Here is a 21,581-nt window from a genome sequence, read left to right as displayed (position 1 = left end):
TGCCAACGAATCATAGCAAAAGAAAGCACAACGAATCTGTTGACATGGCTAAGCAGTGTGATGTCTAGAAGGCTACACAAGACACAGCGGCTCTTTAAAGGGGTCATAACGTGGTCTATCAATAGATCGATAGCAAAAGGAAGGATATCGACTTTCGTGTTTAAGCCGAATGGCCGAAACTTCACGTACTTGGTGCGGTACTGAAAGGGCTGTTCCAGATAAACTATACGGAGTTTGGAAGCAGTTATAAACTGCGTGTCGTTTTCGAGCTAAAGCGCAGAAAAATGTTTTGGGGGTAACTTGAAAAAAAAGTAAAAATTGCGTTAAGACTTGCGAAAAGAAAGTGGCGAACCATTGCGGGAATATTTATGGACAACTCTTGAAAGGGGCGGTTGGTCTGTTCAAACCGCCTGAATAAAACCGTAGACAGCTATCGAACAGAGGTGCTCGTGGTTTCCCTTGGTGGAGTGGGGGGGGGGGGGGGGGGGTCTGGACGTCTCGTACCGCCAGGCGACTTTTAACACGAGAGCGTAAAGTATTTTGTGTCGTGGAAAATTCGAGGAAAAAAATACAGCCTAGGAGGCAGGTGGGCCACCTAGGTCACGTGACCTTGCAGTTTCATCGCAACCTGCCCTCCGGATTGTGAGCAAACCGCCCACCGTGGCAGGTGGCAGTTAAATTAATGATTGGCCGTTCGGGAAGAGCAATCTGGTTTGCACAAGGCCCGCCGGTGGCAGCACCTGCCATCGCAGGGCAGTGGCGCATCGCTTAGCCGCTGCACCACTGAGCCAGGATTGGTATGAGGGCTCCCGGGGATCTACGAATGTAGAGAATTACCAATTCTGCATATAAGAGATTTAACCCACTATGCTATCGCGTGATACCCTTAAGGCGAGGCTTAAGTGTCCCCTCCATTATTTTTTTTTCGCTGAAGCATGCCACGAAGTTTTTGGCAAGAACAACTGCAAACGATTGCAGGACACCAGTGAACGAACTGACATTTCAGCACGAGGTATACACTAACGCCAGAATAACCTGAGTTTGCACATTTAGCGATCCGCTGTTGCGTCTATGCTTGCCAAGTGACTTAATGAAATAATAATAATAATAATAATAATAATAATTATAATTGGTTTTTGGGGAAAGGAAATGGCGCAGTATCTGTCTCATATATCGTTGGACACCTGAACCGCGCCGTAAGGGAAGGGATAAAGGAGGGAGTGAAAGAAGAAAGGAAGAAAGGGGTGCCGTAGTGGAGGGCTCCGGAATAATTTCGACCACCTGAGGATCTTTAACGTGCACTGACATCGCACAGCACACGGGCGCCTTTGGCGTTTTGCCTCCATAAAAACGCAGCCGCCGCGGTCGGGTTCGAACCCGGGAACTACGGATCAGTAGTCGAGCGCGCTAACCACAGAGCACTGAGCCACCGCGGCGGGTTCGTGTTTAGAGCGAGTAGTCACTTTTATGAACACCTGTGCTTGTATACAGTCGCTCACTCGTATAGTTCCAGGAAGAAAAAAAAAGTTTCTACACAGCCATTTCTCGGAAAGCGTCACTGCCGCATGCGAATATGCCGCAGCAAGGCGCGCAGATCGCGTGACCTCCCATCTCTAGAGAAGGACACCGCAGAGACTCTCCCTTTCCACCGCAGGAACGCGTGGTCGCCGCGCGCATCTTCTCCGAAGCGGCTCCCGGCAGATTACGCGGTTCGATGCGTCCTCTGTCTCCTCCGCATTTCGCTCTAGCACGCTGTTGTTGTCCGGGCCCGACTCGGCACCGGCGTGCCTTTAATTGCGAAGCTCTCATCCCCAGTAATTACACTCCTCACGAGACGAGGCCGCTCTCCCCCCCCCTCTCTCTCTCTGCAGTCGTATAATTACAGGTGCGCGCCGACAGCAGCGAAGAAGGAGGCAGGTACGAAAGGCAAACATTCAGCGCGCGCCCTGTTTATTCGCTGCTATGACCAGCGCTGAGCCAAAGTGGACTTTATTTTTTCCCCCGCCGAAGCAGCAGCTGATGCTAATGTGCAGTTTCGGGCACTCTTTACGGGCATGGGGACGACAGCGCGTACAACGTCTTCATACCTGTATTATATACCTTGCGAACTGGCTACAAGCACAAGTATAATAATAATAATAATAATAATAATAATAATAATAATAATAATAATAATAATAATAATAATAATAATAATAATCGTTTTTTGGGAGGGGCAGGAAATGGCGCAGTATCTGTCTCATATATCGTTGGACACCTGAACCGCGCCGTAAGGGAAGGAATTAAGGAGGGAGTGAAAGAAGAAAGGAAGAGAGAGGTGCCGTAGTGGAGTGCTCCGGAATAATTTCGACCACCTGGGGATCTTTAACGTGCACTGACATCGCACAGCACACGGGCGCCTTAGCGTTTTTCCTCCATAAAAACGCAGCCGCCGCGGTCGGGTTCGAACCCGGGAACTCCGGCTCAGTAGTCGAGCGCCCTAACCACAAGTATAGCCCCGGCGAAGTTTCCATGGGATGCGATGGCGTTTACGATGCTCGCGTTAATGGTGCTCGAGGCTAATGGTGTTGTGTGCGAGTTACAGGTGCGTGCAGCACACTATGCACGTGGCAGCATCGCAGAGACCGCGTGGTGGACCAGTTATTCGTTTAGAACAATCCTCCTTTCGGCACTCTGGGGGCCAGTAAAGCAGCGCTCGATGCGTACAGGCTTGCGTCTGCCGGTGACTACAGCATCTGTCACGTAGCCTCTGCTACTCGTTTAGTTCTTTTTCTTCGAGGACTTTTTCCTGGAGAAACTACAGCGCCATCACCGTCGCGGAGGCGCTGCTTATGGATATGTGACGTTTCGGAATTTCCGCAGTTCCTTGAAGCTGTACCAGGGAAACAAAGGCAAGTTCACACCGCTTGTCTGCTGCGACGGAGGAATCTCCGAAGGTGGAGTAGATTTGAAACAGAGGTCGCCTGCAGCTCACATCCACACGCACGAGTACAGCTCACTGCTTATCAAATGTTAGTGGCGCAGGTGGGCAGGTCAGCTTGGCCAAATTGATCATTTCGACTTGTCCACAAACTAGTGCTGATTTATAATAAATGAACAAGAAAGCATTATGTACTGAAGAAAACCCTAACCGCTCTGTGCCGCTTAATCTCACATGTTCGTATACAAACTCGCACTCTTATTTCTTTTGTGTAACTATCTCTCTCTCTCTTTTGCGCCCAAAACGACGCGCACTCTCACCCGCTGGCTTCCGGGATCATCGCGTAGGGTCCCGGGCTCTCTCAGACCGTTCCGTTGTAACTGAACATAATAATAATAATAATAATAATAATAATAATAATAATAATAATAATAATAATAATAATTGGTTTTTGGGGAACGGAAATGACGCAGTATCTGTCTCATATATCATTGGACACCTGAACCGCGCCGTAAGGGAAGGGATAAAGGAGGGAGTGAAAGAAGAAAGGAAGAAACTGAACACCCCGAAGTGGGATTTGTGCTCCGACCGGAAACCCACTTGCCACCCTGGTCGTAATATACGGGGTGAACCCTCACGCCCTTAACAACAATATGAAAATAACGCTCCCTGGCACAAGGGTTGAGCTGTGCACTTTCTCAAAACTTAGCTGCCGAGGAAGGAGAGAGAGAGAGAAAGAAAAGGCGGGAAATTAATCAGGCGTAGCCGTGCGAGTCCTTCTGGCTATACTGATCCGGAGTTCCCGGGTTCGAACACGACAGCGGCGGCCGCGTTTTCATGGAAGAAAAACGCTAAGGCGCCCGTGTGCTGTGCGATGTCAGTGCACGTTAAAGATACCCAGGCGGTCGAAATTATTCCGGAGCCCTCCACTACAGCACTCCTTTCTTCTTTCACTCCCTCCTTTATCCTTTCCCTTGCGGCGCGGTTCAGGTGTCCAACGATATATGAGACAGATACTGCGCCATTTCCTTTCCCCCAAGACCAATTATTATTATTATTACTCTCTGAGAAGGTGCGCACCTTGTTGGCATGGTTTAGCTCCGGTTGAAATAAAAACCATCTCGCTCGACACCGCTAGTTCCTTTCTTAAAAAAAAAAGGAGGGGGGCGTAGTAAACTTAGTTGCTCAAAGTGAAATCGGTGAAAGGAAAAATCTTGCTCTTCGGTATCGCCGTCATCGATCTCGCTAGAGCGATATATATGTGATTTATTTTCGCCCCCACACACCGCTACATATTCATACACCGAATATACACACACGTGGCATATATACACGGTATATCGTATATGCACAGTATATAACACTATAGTCTGCGTGCAGTGCACGCCTAGACGGCTTCGACACACCGCCGCGCCTGGGGCGGGGGGGGGGGGGGGGCGTGAAAATTAAATCGATTCCAAGAAAGCGCCGGCGCCGTAGCTGGGTTCGTCGCGTCGCTTCGTGCCGCGAGCTCGCGGCTCGGATTCGCACCACGCGGAATTCCACGTCGCGCACAGACCGGCGGAACATGTTCATCGAATTTTCCGGAACAGCGCCGCTCGATGTTTTTTTTTTTCCTTTTCCTACTTTCCTTTACTGCGGCGCCAATCGATGTTGTGCGAAGGTTTACTACCGTTTCCTTCCTTTTGTTTTCTTTCTTTGTTTCGGGTTAGTCGCTAACACAAGACGAATCGAGCGCATCCTGCAACGAGTTTCGCTAAGTGCACGAAAAAGATAAGGAAACAAAGAAACAATCCAGTCTCTTACAACGCCAAAAGAGCGTCGAAATGCGATAAGGTATGCGAGATATTTATTTCACGGGTATCGTGACGTCATTTAAGTGTTTTTATGCCACTACACAACAGCGTTTCCAGCCCTTAACACGACAAGATCAGATAGGCGATTATCGACCTTCACAATATTGGAAACAGGCGTCCATGCTAGATTTGAAGAAAAAAAAAAGCATAACGCGAACCCTCAGTGCATTGCACGCGAAAGCCGTTTATGTATTTTAAATCCCAGGAGAACACGCAGATAAACGCGTACGCTGCCTTTAATGCGCAGAACTTGTCGGCAGCGCACGCTCTTTCCGATGGCATCGCCAAGTCCGAAATCGACCTGCAGGAAGACTTGCTATATGTGCTGTGCTATACTAGCATGTGACTGTCGCTGTATTGTCGGCTCAGAAAAACTGGCGTGAAAACGCTGATGCAATAGCAATAGTAATACTTAAAACTTAACCTGCCATTGCGAAAGATGTGTGATACTGATATCTGTGAGGTCGTTGCACTATCATTACTGTTATGATCGTCGCGTTCGTGAAGCTTCTGGAGTGCATACCTCACTTGTGAATACACCTAGCTTCTACTACCTCTCGACTTGATTAACAGCTTTTATTTTTTATTCAGGCAAGTAGGAAAGATATTTGAAGCGAAATTTGGGCAAAAAGAAGACGGGGGCTTTCACGATGTTCTGAGAGAGCAGTACGCCGAGGAGCATTGAAATTCACGCACTAACCCTTCAGCAATGATTCCGCGCATGCGCGACACAGGACCATTCGCACTAAGCACCACGGAAAGCACAAGTGCACTCGGTTCCTTAAGAACGCTTTCATTCTTAGGCGGTGGAAAACAAGGGGCCAACGCGAAATCTAGCAGCCGCTCCAAGGAAAGCAGGTGCTTGCAGTACGCTTTTTGTGGACGATTGGCATAATGTGTGTCCCATCTTTATTCTGGCGCGAACAGTACGGATAGAAAGGAAGGCGAAGTAGTGACGAGTTTGTCGCTCCTAACTGAAGTGACATTTAATAAAAAAGTTTTTCGCACGTAAACGTCACGCTATTAAAACACCGAGACACCTAATTCCATTATGTGCTGGCAGTGTTGATGCATTTGCCAGAAGTGACTTTTGGCGTTTGCCAGATACAGGCTCCCGAACTCTACTCATACACCACCTGCAACGGTTGGCACAGGTGGAGGCTTCACACAGACGAGCCTGGACTTGTGACGTCATTTCGGTCTAGTGACGTCACTGCCAAGCTGGTGACATCAGTCCCTCCAGCCAATGGAATTGCTCCACTTTCGTGACGTCACTGCCCGCCAGCCAATCATGATTTTTCTGAACGATGACGGACGGCGCCACGTTTTTTTTTTTTTTGCTTCAGTGAGGGTTCTATGTTACCACTTAAAAGACACAAAACATTTGCGAGCGAGGTAAGACAGTTTTTAATGTCGTGTGCGTTGCCGACGTTAATGCCCTTTATTGCGTGATGTCTAGTAAGACATTTTTTTTTTTCAGCAACGTCTCTTGTAAGAAGCGCGCCGTGTTCATCAGTTCCTCGTCGTTCCTTCCGTCCGTGTTATCCGCGCTGTGATCTTCAAGAGTGTTTTGTACGCTATCAATCCAAGGTGGCCGCGCCCACTGTCCCCCCGATAACATCGCCTACAAGTAGTGGCCTTGCTTCGCAGCGGCCGCGTTCATCCCGGCGCAACACAAAGGGAGAGAAAAAAAAAGAAGGTTCGCCCACCGCGGAGGCGCTTTATAACCACACGTACTTCACTTTCTTTTTGCCCCCCCCCCCCCTCCCCCTCCCGCTCTGTTTGCCCATAAGTTAAACGTACGAGGGAGCGAACTGAACGTGACAAACGCGCAAGAGGAAAGGGAAAAGAAATGGAAAGAGACGGCACGAATGCTTCCCTTCTGCGTGCGTACACATCGAAATACCCAAACCAATGGAGGAAGGGGGGCAAGGGAGAAAGGGAGAGAGAGAGAGAGACAGAAGGGAGAGAGGGTGCGCAACGCTGCTTGGAAGATGGCTTGCTGATTGTCGAACGCAAAAAAAAGTTAGAAAATAGCAGAGAAGAAGGAAGAGAGAGTGCAGAGTGGCACTCCCTCTCACTTTCGCCCTCTCTCGCGTTTCCTCCTCCTCTCCCGTACTTCACACTACAAGAGCCCACCCACGAACAGCAGCAACAACTTGGTAGGAAAGAGTCGAACAAGAATAAGATGCCAGATACACATCGTGAAAAATGGAAAGTGGAGTTGGGTGCGGGGGGGGTGGCACAGTGCGCGCGCCGGGAGCTGTTCTCCCCTCTTGTGATCAGAAATTTAACGAGAACAAGGCGGCGCAATTTGCCTAAGCTAACAGCCTCCGCCAGCGCTGGAGGAGAACTGTTCTCCCGGGAAGAGAAGGACAGGAGAAGGGAGGGGAATGGAGGAGGAGGAGGAGGAGGAGGAGGAGGAGGATAGGAAAGGCAAACGCAGCGCGCTCTCGTGCGATCAAGTGGCCGCCCGCGGCTCGGCTTCTCCTCGGGCCGAGTGGTGTCTATGCGTCGTTGTTCCCATAAAGAGCGCGTTTTATTATCTTTCCGTTGTCTGAGACGATGACGCTGAAGATGAACCAGCGCTTGGTTTCAACTTACGAACAAAAAAAAGTGAAAAAATATAACCGCAGTAATTTCAGCTCACTTGCGAAACTTCACAAAACACTTAGCCCCCAACACAACCCTCAAGACAAAGTGTACAACAGCATAATCTTACCGGTACTCACCTACGGGGCAGAAACGTGGAGGCTAACGAAAAGGGTTCAGCTTAAGTTAAGGACAACACAGCGAGTCATGGAAAGGAAAATAATAGGTGTAGCGCTTAGAGACAGGAGAGGACACAGTGGGTGAGGGAACAAACGCATGTTAATGACATCCTAGTCGAAATCAAGAGGAAGAAATGGGCTTGGGCAGGGCATGTACTGCGAAGGCAACATAACCGCTGGTCCGTAAGGGTAACGGAGTGGATTCCAAGAGAAGGCAAGCGTAGCTAGGAGCGGCAGAAAGTCAGGTTGGCCAAATGAGATTATGAAGTTTGCGGGGATAGGATGACCGCAGCTGGCACAGGACAGGGCTGATTGGAGAAACATGGGAAATGCATTTGCCCTGCAGTGGGCATAGTCAGGCAGATGATAATGGTAACCCAAAATGGCGAGACTTAGTTCCGCACCTAATTATCGCCAGCAAATGTTGTGCCGCCTGTTGCGCCACGTTTAGTAAATGGTCGTATCGCATTTGACACAAACATGCTCACTTGTTCTCCTACATATTTTAGTTCATTTACTTCTTTATTTCACAATACTGCAAGCAGCTGCGCTGCCCAGGCAGGAGGGGTTACAGGAGGAGCGTGTTTACTGAGCGCTCAAACATTGCGACATCCGCGCAATTCGACAAACAGAAGACGTCAGACAGTTGCATTGCTCGATGGTGCGTGAAAAGAACGATTTCGAAATAGATACGGGAGCACTGCTTTCGAATGGTGGAGGCGTGGCGATCTTTTCGGTGGGAGGAAGAAAATATTTATCACTTTGTAAACCTGTTTTCTGATGGTAAATATAGGAATCCTAATTTTGCTACACCTCGTCGTGCTTGGAGTGACCCAGTTCAAGCTGCTTCAGCATGTTAGAAAATGATGACGTAGGCCTGTTATAATAATAATTGGTTTTTGGGGGGAAAGGAAATGGCGCAGTATGTCTCATATATCGTTGGACACCTGAACCGCGCCGTAAGGGAAGGGATAAGAGAGCGAGTGAAAGAAGAAAGGAAGAATTAGGTACCGTAGTGGAGGGCTCCGGAATAATTTCGACCACCTGGGGATCTTTAACGTGCACTGACATCGCACAGCACACGGGCGCCTTAGCGTTTTTCCTCCATAAAAACGCAGCCGCCGCGGTCGGGTTCGAACCCGGGAACTCCGGATCAGTAGTCGAGCGCCCTAACCACTGAGCCACCGCGGCGGGTAGGCCTGTTATCAGACAAGATAAATCTTGCAGCAGGTCGCTGGATCCGATCCAGTCTGGATATATTTAAATATTTATTTATTTACTTCAGATGTCCTAAGGGCCCTTGCGGGTATTAGATAATAGGAGAGGTGGGGGGGGGGGGGGAAGAATAATCAAACAGAAAACTACAGATTGGCAACTAAAAGAAAAGTGCTAAAAATGTGAGTAAGCAGTAAAGTAAGTATGAATAAAATGACAGCTGCTGGCGCATATCTCTCGCCCAGTGCACGCGCAAAGCCCCGTCGGGAACAGCGCTCTGAAGAAAAGCGGATTTCGTTCTCCTAGCCGCGTCTTGGGACGCTGAAGTAGCACCGCAGTCACGTGGTAGCTTTTGTATTATGCGGGCTTTCTTTTAAGGACGGAAAAAAAAAATGGCGGTAGTTTAGCTTTGGTTAAACTTGGAGTGACGCGATAGCTACAGCTGGCCGAGTGGAACTTGCTCAGGTGAATTGCAAAGTAGGTCTTTCGCCGCTCCGTTTCGCTTGGCGTTCCTTCTTCATCTTCGTCCCAGTTGACACGGCGCATGCGCACAGCTGTTGCAGCTCGGTTTCGCCGGCGCGCCGCGCCGCAGGCAACAGCAGCTGCTTCGCACCACGTGGCTGATCACGTGACCAACCACGTGACGATCACGTGGACAGCCACAGCGCCGCGCCGCCGGCAGCTGCTCCGCACCACGTGGCCAACCACGTGACAGCGTGGCGGCGCCGCCACGCTGAAGGCTTGAAATGCTACCGTAATGTAGTTATCGCTACAAAACAAAAAAAGCTAAGTAGATGATTCTTTGCTGCAAACATTTCACCAAGGCGACCTGCAACTTCCGTATTGACACTTTACTCCCGACACCAGTGGACATTTTTAGCGCAACCGGACAACCGTATGGCAAATACGGCAACGCGTTGCCAACGCTACCGTTGCCAGGTTCGCCTAGCCACATCTGCCGTAGGGTAATAATAATAATAATTGGTTTTTGGGGAAAGGAAATGGCGCAGTATCTGTCTCATATATCGTTTGACACCTGAACCGCGCCGTAAGGGAAGGGATAAAAGAGGGAGTGAAAGAAGAAAGGAAGAAACAGGTGCCGTAACAGAGGGCTCCGGAACAATCTCGACCGCCTGGGTATCTTTAACGTGCACTGACATCGCACAGCACACGTGCGCCTTAGCGTTTTGCCTCCATAAAAACGCAGCCGCCGCGGTCGGGTTCGAACCCGGGAACTCCGGATCAGTAGTCGAGCGCAGTTACCGTATATAGGTACCGTGTTTACTTTATATGGCGGCGCTAAAGCTCCGTTTACAAAGCTAGCTAATTAACTAAGTTTCCACAATGAAAAAAATAGTGCTCATTAGGCCATGTGTCACCATCACCACCATCATCATCATCAAACTGCAAACTCCTTAATCTCCTCCGCCCACCTAACCTTCTGCCGCCCCCTGCTACGCTTGCCTTCTCTTGGAATCCACTCCGTTACTCTTAAGGACCATCGGTTATCTTGCCTTCGCATTACATGCCCTGCCTAAGCCTATTTATTCCTTTTGAATTTGACTAGGATGCCATTAACCTGCGTTTGATCCCTCACCCATTCTGCCCGCCTCCGGTCTCTTAACGTGAAGCTGTCGACGGCATTCAGTTTCACACGTCTAGGACACTCAGCCGTTCTTATAATCGTGGCTAATTTTAGCTATGACACTCGGTACATCGTAGCGGCCGCGTACGCGGAAGAAGGCGACGCTTAATACAATGGAATGAGTGCTCCAGGTAACGTTTCGCGTATTCCTTAGCTAACCTGAGTATTTTCTCCTTAAGACCGCTTTCGCCTTACTCGCGACTGTGGACGAACTTCCTTTAGATCTGTCTTGATGCAATATTTGAATTATATTACGCATGCGCGCATGGTTACACGTTTAGGTTACTAGTACGTCAAATAAAACATACATAGTGTTTCGGGGAAGTGAATCAGTATATGCTTTTTGACATATAGAGATTGCTTTTATGGCGTTAATATGTGATGGCAGGTGCCAGAAAGCAGGTAAATAATGCAACTAATAAGCTGGTTAACTAATTATGCTGGTTAACTTTCAACCATTACAGTTCGACCCAGTTAGGTTGTCATTACGTCTTTATAGCTAGACATTAGTAATAGCTTTATTACCTTATAGTTTTTAGAATTTCGAAAAAGCGATATTGTGCATCGTTGAAAGGAAAATATCGCTGTAAGAGAAAAATTCCGACCAGGCTTTGTTTCCTATATCACTACGAACTACTGAGGGGCGCTATGATCAGGGTTTAATGCACAGCTAGGCAGCTTTTGTATTAATGCTAGTGCATTAGAGGTGGTCCTGTTTTCGAGAAAAGCCGGTGTCTGCGTCACGAAAACGCGGATTGGTCGATAGAGTAGTGACGTAGAAATTACGTCAACACACAAGCAGTGACGTCGTGCTCAGGACGACACAACATCCACAGGGTTCTGCAGCCGGCCTTTACACCAATGAGGAGTGTTCGTTTCGCGGGATAAATGGAAGCCTTGTACGTGCTCCTTTCCAGAAATGGGTTGTAGCGCCGAAAAAGACAACACACAGCAAGTGAGACGAGGCAGGCGCAACTTTCAACTGTTTATTCACCGCAAATGCGAATTAATATACGGACAACAATCAAGATCGTTAGCAAGAACCACACATGCGCGCGAGGGTTTTACAAAAAATAGTGGATAAATATAGGTGAGGCACACAGGTATCTCACCCCCGTGTATCTAAAAAAAGTTTCGTTCTTACAGATGGGGCACTAACGCAATCACTACAGTTGCTTTTAATATTTATTAGAAGGCCTCCAACAGTTCACTGGCTGTCTGGTCCTTACTTACTCAGTTACACGTGAACCTTACATATCGCTGAGTAGTCGACATTACGTTATAGCAACACTGAGTTTAGTAGGGTCAGCAATTAGCCTCATTAAATATCATCACTAATTAAAAGATCTAACGCTACTGCATTGTACGCTTAAGGACAAAATTAAGCGTACTTTAAGCATTTTTTAGAAGTAACATTGATGAATGCACTAAATCTGCGACGACGTTTTTGGCGAAGCAATTTTTCCGTTTGAAAATACTGCAGCTCAATTACACGTATTTCTATTCGCGGCCAAAAGAAAAAAAGAACGTTGGCAAAAGAGTCACTAAAGTCGGTGCAAAAGTGAATGTAGTGAACGCTTTGGGGAACCATCGCCTACTCTATCTCACTTTAATGAGAGCGCGGGAAGGACTTTAGCAAAGCACAGTTTGAACGCTTCTGGCAGCCGCAATATGCGAGAACGCGTTTTGATGAACGTTTTGTCTTGGTCAATTTTCGATCAACGTTTTAATTTTCAGGACACTCTTTTGCTCTTTTCCATTGTTCGATCTGTTCTCGCGTTCATAGAATTGTCATCACCGCAATCCTTTTCGCATCGCCCGTTGTTTCGATCTGCTAGCTTGTATATTACTGCGTCGTATATTTCAACATGCTTCTGACTTGCTTCGATCGAAATGAATCAACCCTGTTTTCGAAACTGCGCAGGAGGCTTATGGTCAGTCATGTTGGCAAGGGCACCGTATGCGAAATTCTCAGGTCGTGGACGTGGATCCCACAGGCGGCATGCGCTTGTTTTTCCTTCCGCAGTAGATCGGGTTGTGTTAAAGGATCATTAAGCACGCTAGAAAGCGGGAATATGACACAGGAACAGGGACGAGGTTCTCTAGCCCTGTTCCAAAGTCATGTTTGTCTTGCGAGGTGCGCCTCTAATATTTCACCAATTGGCCCACACCGGTACCCTCGAAGTTCAGCTCGGTGCCAAAAGAAGCTCTGTGCGCACTGATACCATACCATGTCATGTCATGCCATACCATACCATACCATACCATACCATACCATACCATACCATACCATACACCATACCATACCATACCATATCATATCATACCATATGCCATAACTTACCATGCCGAACCACACCATACCATGCCATGCTGTTCCACACCATACATGTCATGCTTTGGCATGCCATACTATGCCATAGTGTACCATACGATACCTTGTCATGCCATGCCATGCCATGCTTTCCCATGCCGTACCACACCATACCATGTCATACTCTGCCATGTAATGCTTTCCCATGCAGTACCACACCATACCATGCCATGCTGTTCCACCCCACACCACACCACGCTTTGCCATACCATACCATACCATACCATACCATACAATTACGTACGATACCGTACCATGTCATATCAGTCCATATAACGCAGCACGTCACCTCTACCTCCACAGTTTACCTACAGTGACGGAGCAGTGACAGTTAACGCCACTTACCTTTACTCATAGCCTAACCTAACTTAACCTAGCCGTCATATTCAAGTGCCTAAATTACACGCGCTCCGGAAACGCCGAAGGGCCGCGCTTCGCCAGAAACGGGCACGCGCACTCCGGCTCACCCGTCTTCGCACCTGAATGGAGCTCGCACAAAACCGGTCCCAAATAAAGCGCCGTTCTCTCCTGACGGGACGCGTTCTGGAGCTGTCACCTCTTCCGGCCGTCGCGGACTGCACACAGCTCGGGCCCTGTGGGCGTCTCTCCGCTCGAGCAGGGGATAATGGCGGTCTCGCTGGTCGGAACCCACGCTGACGGATGACGCTGCGTGTCCTAAACTTAGCGTCGCTGCGGGGCTTTGGGCGCGCACCCTTCTTCGCCTCTCCAACAAGATGCGCTCGGACGGGCAAGGCACGCGAGCTCGCCGGAGACGACAGCTGCGGCCGTCAGCGAGATGACATCCGGTCCGGCGGTTTCTGGCCCCGCCGGTGAGAGAGATATAAATAAGAGGAACGGTATAGAGCGCCAGCTGACCACAGTGCACGCAGGCATGCACAGGCGCTGAGTCACGACTTAAGCTTGCTGAGTGCGGGAGTATGCGGCTTTTTTCAATTCTGTGACGTCATGGAACGTTCGAAACAAATTATGTAGTGTGTACGGACTTGCACTAGTGCAAACAAAAGTCTTCAGGAAGGGTGAACAACACTCGAAGCGTACAGCTTTTTTTTTTTTTTAGAGCGAAAGCTGTACTTCACGACCGAAGCTGCAAAAGCCTATTCATCGATGAAGCCTTGGCCTTGACCGTGGATAAGTAAAACAAATATTGCCACCACTGGGTTTTGGAACGCGCGGCGGCGCGAACAGATCAGCTTCGCTGGCCAATGCGCGAGGGCCCTATGCTATCAACGCAGCCGATAACGTCTATTGTTAAATTGCAACGCACTCTCACGCTGTACATTGCACATCGTCGTCTTTATTAGCTTCCATTCTGAGGCGCGAACAGAGCAGATCAGCTTAATCACGATCAGAGCTTTTAACCTGAGTCTAATATTAGGTGTTTTTAGCATACCGATTTACCGTACCCCGGTATACCGGTTTACCGTACCCCGCTTGCGCACGCGCAGTGGCTCCCCCTCACCCCTACAATGCCACTGCGCATGCGCGAGAGGGGTACGGTAAACCGGTATACGTCTCCGCTGGTATACGTCTTCGGTATGCTAAAAACGCCTATTGTCGCCAGACGTACCGACGATCCAGCAAAGCAGAACCACGAGCCAATCAGGCTAAGCACAATGCTTTCTCGCGCGCCCACTCGGTTTATCTATGTTATAAACCCTGCCATACATCTGCCGGTGGCTCGAGACCACACTTGTGGAGTTGTAATCCTTTTCTCTAAAGTGTGCCAATTAAAATCAGGCATTCATTGGGCACACGTCGTATACCACCCGGATCGCCAATCGCGCGTCCTGGAGACATGTCCCCCCCAATAGTGAAGTTTGTTAGAACCACACGCGCCACCGAGTTATGCTAACTCATCTTCCAGACATGCTTCACAATCGGACACTCCGAGCTTAACTTTTGCAGAAAAAGTGGAGTCTAATCAATATGGTCATGGAAGAACACAAAAAGCCAACAGGCAATGACGTAAGAAGACACCGATCAGTAGAAAATGCTCGTAGAATGTCTCTTGTGCAACTGCCAGCCGGCCCCCTGTTCATTTGCATATGCTCATATATGGCAATAATGCAATATAATTATAGAACTTAATTAGTGATGCTGATTAACAGCACTAATTGCTGATCCTATTTAGTGTCGCTGTAATGTAATGTTGTCTACTGGGTGGCATGAGGTGCCTGTACAAGGGCTCCATTTCCTCCACGGAACGAACGTTCCTCAGTGGTGTACACTCTAAACAAAGGGAGTAAAAAGGGAGTAAAACTGTCCTCTAGCGCACTCCCTTTTACAAAAGGGTGTGCGCTAGAGGACAGTTTACTCCTTTTTTACTCCCATACAGGTGTATTTGTGTGTAGAGTGTAGAGGTACACTCTAAACAAAAAGGAGTAAAAAGGGGAGTAAACTGTCCTCTACTACGCACACCCTTTTACAAAAGGGGACGCGCTAGAGGTGAGCTCACTTCCCATTTGCTCCCATACAGGCGTATTCGAGTTTAGAGTAGCGCGCCGAGCTCGCGACCGAAAGGACAACGCTTTTTATAATAATAATAATAATAATAATAATAATAATAATAATAATAATAATAATAATAATAATAATAATAATAATTTTATTCAACAAAACTCGATACAATAGCAGAGACCAGGTTCGCCTAAGCCATCATTGTGGCTTGTCACGCGAAGCCTGAATAATAATAATAATAATAATAATAATAATAATAATAATAATAATAATAATAATAATAATAATAATAATTGTTTTTGGGGAAAGGAAATGGCGCACTATCTGTCTCATATATCGCTGGACACCTGAACCGCGCCGTAAGGGAAGGAATAAAAGAGGGAGTGAAAGAAAGGAAGAATAGGTGCTGTAGTGGAGTGCTCCGGAATAATTTCGACCACCTGGGGATCTTTAACGTGCACTGACATCGCACAGCACACGGGCGCGTTAGCGTTTTGCCTCCATAAAAACGCAGCCGCCGCGGTCGGGTTCGAACCCGGGAACTCCGGATCAGTAGTCGAGCGCGCTAACCACTGAGCCACCGCGGCGGGTATTTTTTTTTTATTTCCAGCGGAAGTACTTTTCTTTTTTCACGGGCACTCTGTAATGCTGTTAGGCTGAGGGACTCTCTGGATGTTGCGTCGTCTTGAGCATGACGTCACTTATGGCCTGGGGGAAGCATTCTGACCGCATGTGGTTTTTCCCCTCTGCTGTCATCCGCGCAGGGTCCCCAATCGAGCGGCGTCCCTGCGTCCAAGCACCGGAGTCAAGCCTCCTGCGACACTGTAAGCTGAGCATCATACCTCCTCTCCCACTGCAAGGCCCAGAATCGAACGCTCCGCAACACGGCTGACTAACAACTGAGCTCTCCGCGACTTGAAGGAAAATTTCAGTTGCTGGTCAGCGTTGGGGCGGTCGTGTATTGCCATCACTGTTTTGCGCCTTTTGTGGCTGTACTTGTATAGATGATGATTATGGGTGATTATGGGTTTTTGTGGCGCAAGGGCATCTGTGGCCAAAGAGCGTCATGGCACAAGGTATTTTCGACTTCTCAAAGTGGGGTCAAAGACCCATTTCCCAAGCATTTCAACTCGGATAAGCAGAGCACCAGGCAGGGGGAAGCTTGTACCCATTGTATCACCGGTGGGTACCGGGCGGCACTGGGGATCGAACCCCGCACCTCCCGCATGCGAAGCGGATGCTCAACCACTGTGCCACCGCTGCGGTCTGTACTCGTTTAGAGTTGCTCAAAATTACCCACAGGGGAAAGAGGCGTGGCCGTCTGTGCGATCTTCTTAACGGTAGTAGAGACGCCAAGTATTTCGTTTGTTTGAAACAATAGTGCTAACGAACAGTGACTGTGACGTCACAAGTTTGAGATCGGGCGAAGCATAGAGAAACTGCAATATATTAGCTCTTTGTCCTCGCGTTATCATTCCGGTTGCGTGGGAGAGGGGGGGGGGTGTGTGGAAGTTAGCAGCGATTATATTTGTCATCACAGAGAAGCTCGCCGCCAGACTCGGGTGTACGCACCGTATATATGAGCCTTCTACACGTACACTTCCACGATCGGGAGTAGGAACCGACAGACACAGTGCCTCACCTCCATCAGATTTTGGTCCCAGTGAAGTCCGAAACCTGAGCACTTGGCGCACGACTATCGTGACGTTCGCTGGACAGCGAAATAAGCTTCATCTGCTGAAAATCTGGACGTTAAATTTGCAGTTTTTTTTTTGTATTCAGACTCGTAAAACCCGCCGCGGTGGCTCAGTGGTTAGGGCGCTCGACTACTGATCCGGAGTTCCCGGGTTCGAACCCGACCGCGGCGGCTGCGTTTTTATGGAGGAAAAACGCTAAGGCGCCCGTGTGCTGTGTGATGTCAGTGCACGTTAAAGATCCCCAGGTGGTCGAAATTATTCCGGAGCCCTCCACTACGGCACCTCTCACTACCTTTCTTCTTTCACTCCCTCCCTTATCCCTTCCCTTACGGCGCGGTTCAGGTGTCCAACGATATATGAGACAGATACTGCGCCATTTCCTTTCCCCAAAAAGCAATTAAAAAAAAAGACTCGTAAAGTAGGTGTTGACGTAGACGGCCGTGGGGTTGCTGCGTTTCGTTCTCCACGCTTAGTTAATTTTTCCGCGTCCTTTCCCGATCGAAATGGAGCATCTGTAGCGGCACAAAAGTCACAATAATGTTTGCCCTGTTAACCTTCGCTGTCTCTTCTATACAACGAAACGCATCTCCTGACGTCAGTGCCGTTATGCTGAAACGGCTGTGGGATACAAAATTCCACTCTGCAGCTTGGTCGCGGCGAGTGCGTGCCCGAGTGTTCGTACTCTGCCCGAAGAGAGTGCTTCGAGAGAAAGAAGGAAAGAGAGAGAGTGAGAAAGAGAGCAGAGCAGTCCAGACCGTGCCTGTGCCGGCGTGCCGGGGATTACCGTTGGGGCAGAGCCTGAGCCGCGAGAAACGTGCGGAGGATGACCAGAAAGGGCGACCTTTCACCCAAGCCCTCTTCCAAACTGAGGTCAAAAAAAGGAAAGTGGCCTCGCCGGACCTGTCCCCGCCGTGATGGATGCGGTTCCGAGCGGGCGCGTCTCACAGGAGAACCAGAAGTTTCGTGCGCGCCGCTCGGCGCGTGGGATATTCTATACTTCGCGAGAAGCGCTTTCGAAAGCGCCCCCCCCCCCCCCCCCCCCTCCCATCTCTTCCCGTTGTCACCATACCTAAACGCGGCTTGTGGGTCAGGGACGGCTCATGCGCGTTCGATGCTGGGACGGCGAAAGCGAATGCAGTCGTTTGGGAGCACTTTTTTATGTGTTCTCGAGTAATGTGTGGTTGACGTAAAAGAGGTGGACTTTTAGTCTTTTTTTTTAGGTCTCCCGCCGTTTGCGCCATCTGCGAGGTTCGCGAATAAAAGCAAATGACCAGCTCCGAATGCCTTGGTCCTCGTCGAGAGACGAACCGAGCGAAATCCACACATACAATAAGACGGGACGGCGGGAAGGAAAAGTTATGCGACTCGTTGCATACACCCTCTGCTCACTTATGGTAGATTGCTTCGTGAGTAGCCTTTGAAAGAAGAGTCTCTGGTCTCTGGCCAATATCCCTAACGAGGAGGACTCGGGGAAAGACCTCGTGGCTTTTATATAAGCCCGCAGAAAATGGTCGGCCGACATTTCGAGAAAGGGGACAGGCATTACAGTCACCGCAACGAGATAATGCGGCCCTGATGAAAGGCAGCATTAAAAAAACGCTTTATAAAGTAGTCATCTATTTATCTTACGGTTCTACTCTTCCTAGCGAAAATTGCAATAGCAGTATGTATTAATCTAATACGTTGCTGTATTTGCTATATCGACCCCCTGTTGGTCTCATATGAGTTTTTACGTCTAAGAGGGAGCAACATGTACAATTTGAAAACACCAGCACTAGCTTATTTGACGTCAGCAGTATGATTGCGGTCTTCAGTTAACAGAATGTCAAACCTGCTGAGTTTTACACGAAGCATAATGAATATCTAATAGTAATATTTATTTGCACAGCTTCACTGGTCAACAACTGTTAACCAGTACATGTGGCTGCGCTATTCATAGGGAATACTGCCTATTTAATACGGTAAGTGCACAGGATGTGTGCGCTGTACATAATTACGATTTCGCTTTCTTCCCGAAGGACGTTAATACTCTTGTGGCTCAGATCAAGTCTTCTGTCAGTGATATAGCCCTGCAAATTCTGCCTCCCAGAATCAGGAAATCTAATCACGTATCACATTTTCTATTTGATATGCATTTAATTTTAGACTAATTGCCTCTTAGTTGCCGATAAGCAAATAGGCTATTCTAAGTCGTGCCCGGATATATCAAGTCCTGATATTTCGAACGAGTGGATATATAGAACATACAGAATATTCCCTCAAAATCCTGAGTAAGAGTATAAGAAAGTCACGCGGTATTTCGAACTCCAATTTCTCCGTTCGTTCGATACACCGAACTGCGCGGCGCGCCCTTCCAATTCCAAGTGGAGCTTCTCCTAACGGCGCTCTTCGATTACTTTTTGCGTGCGGATACTAGTCGACTGCCGGCCTCTGGCACCTGCTGGCAGCGCTAGCACTGTGAAACTGCGTTATCAAGTGAGCGTGGGGTGAACTTGTGGCTGGCCTTCCTTCTTTGTGCTGCTTTTCCACTTCACACTGCTGTCATTCAGTGAAGCCCATCTAACTAAATCCCAGCGACGGATCTCGCCTGGCGCACTTCGCTGTCGAAGTGCATAGCGACAATAAACTGCATTTTATTGAGCGGTTATTTTATTTATAGGTAATGTAACGGGATTAGACATCTCGCGGTAGACAGTGGCCATTTCCGAAGAAATGTCCGCTGCTGTTTCGAAGCGAAGCAGGTTAGGCCTAGCCGAGCTGAAATAGAAAATTTACATAATTAATCTTAGCTAATTAACTTTTTAAGTGGAATTTAAAAACGGATATGGTTACGACTGTGCAGCGCGATGTTCAGCGATAGCTGTTTAGGCGTTCAGTCACGTGACCACTGGCGTAGTGGTCACGTGATGCACCCCTGCACTGGAAGGCGGATATTCCAAACAGAGCCACCCGTAGGCTCATGCTACCCAGGTTGGCCGGTTACGCGGACGGCGCCGACAGCGACGAGAGAGCCAGGGACGGGGGCCTAACAGCTATCGCTGTAAAAAACGCGTCTGCGTGGATGCAGTGTATTCTTGCTTCTAGGTTACAGATAATCTCATCTATTGTCCCTTTTTATATATCGAACTATTTGACGATCCCCACAGAGTTCAATATATATGGGTTCTATTGTATCATAATTTTCGCTACAGGGCTGTGAAATAAGAAAGAGGAGGTTATAGATAAAAAAAATTCCCGGCAACTCTCGCTCTGTGTGACCACCTCTTTGAGGAATGGAATCAAGGGACCCACAGTAGGAAGGGAAGAGCGGGGAGGGGGGGGGGGGGTGTGACTGAAGTCACCGCCTGTGTTTTGGCTAATCCCCCTTGAGGGTATGCGCCATTATATCGCACGTTCGATCGTGGGTCTCGCACTGTCGCTTATCTATCCATCTATATTCGATCATATAAAGCAGGCCTCGCTTAAAGTCACTCTGTTCCGACCAATCAGCGCGGCGCGCTGTCATGACGTTATGTGTTACGACTCCAACGACCCCGAAGCCGCACAAATGGGAAACCTGGCCTTAAAGTGGCTTTCAATCTCCTCCAACATGAACTAATCACGCGCACAACCTGGACCCATTTCTTATTGTGTAAATAGTTTGTATATATTACCTTTCCCCCTATCCTCTCTTCCTGTCCCCTCACCTCTTTCATTTCATTTCTCTATTCTGCCTGCTATCCTTTATTTCCGTTGCCCCAGCTCAGGTGCTTCAGTATCGATGGCAGATGCCGGGGCTAGCAAAAATCTTTTCCTTCCTTTTTATATTATTTTAATAAAAAAACTACTGCGACCATAAAGGTGCGGTATTCCTGAGATGTTGAAGGACGCCGCTCCAAGTTTCATGTTTCAAAGGTGTTTCAGAGCCCCTTCATTTAACAGCGGTCGCTGTAAAAAATTACACGCGACTCCGACTTCTAAGTTCCCTAACATTCCCTAAGTTCCCTAACATTTTCCCCAGTGAAAGTATATGAGAAAAGTTGTAGGCACTGCAAGCTTCTATCGCACTCTCCGCAGATTACAGTAGAGCGCCGCGCACCCATGTCGACGTCCGCCAGCCGGAATTCGCCCACAGCTGGGCGGGATATAGCAACCGGTGGCGTGTGCAGCAGCAGGCAGGCACGCGCACACACTGCGCGTACTCCGCACCCCGAGCGCGCGGCCCAAGCTCGGGCTTTCTCCGGATCGAAATAGCGCCGGCCACTTGAAAGGAACGAGTCGTGCCGGGTTGAGGCGAGTCAATAAACAAGCCTGCAGGCCGCACACGCAACGCCCAGGAACCCGGCCGACCCGTTCCGAAAACCTTCACTCGCCCGGTCAGCTCAGTTCATCGCAGCTTGTAATGAAAGCCGCGTCACGTTAGAGGGGCGATTCCACTCAACCCCTGTTGTTAGTAAAAATTAATTCCATGATGTTTGTGAGGTGTCTCAACTAACGAAGGGGCGAACAAGAGCTGCGCTGTAAAATAAAAATATACCTAATTGTTAAGAGAATATTTAAACATGAAATGCATCGCAGGAAAGGCGTAGTGATTTCCAGGACGGTTTATAGATGGCAGTACCCGCACTCGGGCTCTAGAGTCGCTA

At 48.7% G+C, this 21,581-nt stretch overlaps 1 protein-coding gene across 1 annotated transcript in view; it reads left to right on the top strand.

The window, feature by feature from the left end:
• LOC144110420 (metalloprotease TIKI1-like) overlaps positions 1-21,581 on the top strand; it is a 91,609-nt gene that overhangs the window by 3,275 nt on the left and 66,753 nt on the right. Inside the window, exon 2 of the mRNA XM_077643301.1 lies at positions 16,024-16,083. Coding sequence (XP_077499427.1) covers positions 16,024-16,083 — 60 coding nt within the window. The remainder of the gene's footprint in view (positions 1-16,023; positions 16,084-21,581) is intronic.

This window comes from Amblyomma americanum, chromosome 11 (genome assembly GCF_052857255.1).
Source record: "Amblyomma americanum isolate KBUSLIRL-KWMA chromosome 11, ASM5285725v1, whole genome shotgun sequence".
Lineage (NCBI taxonomy): Eukaryota > Metazoa > Arthropoda > Arachnida > Ixodida > Ixodidae > Amblyomma > Amblyomma americanum.
This window is presented reverse-complemented; position numbering and strand designations above follow the sequence as displayed.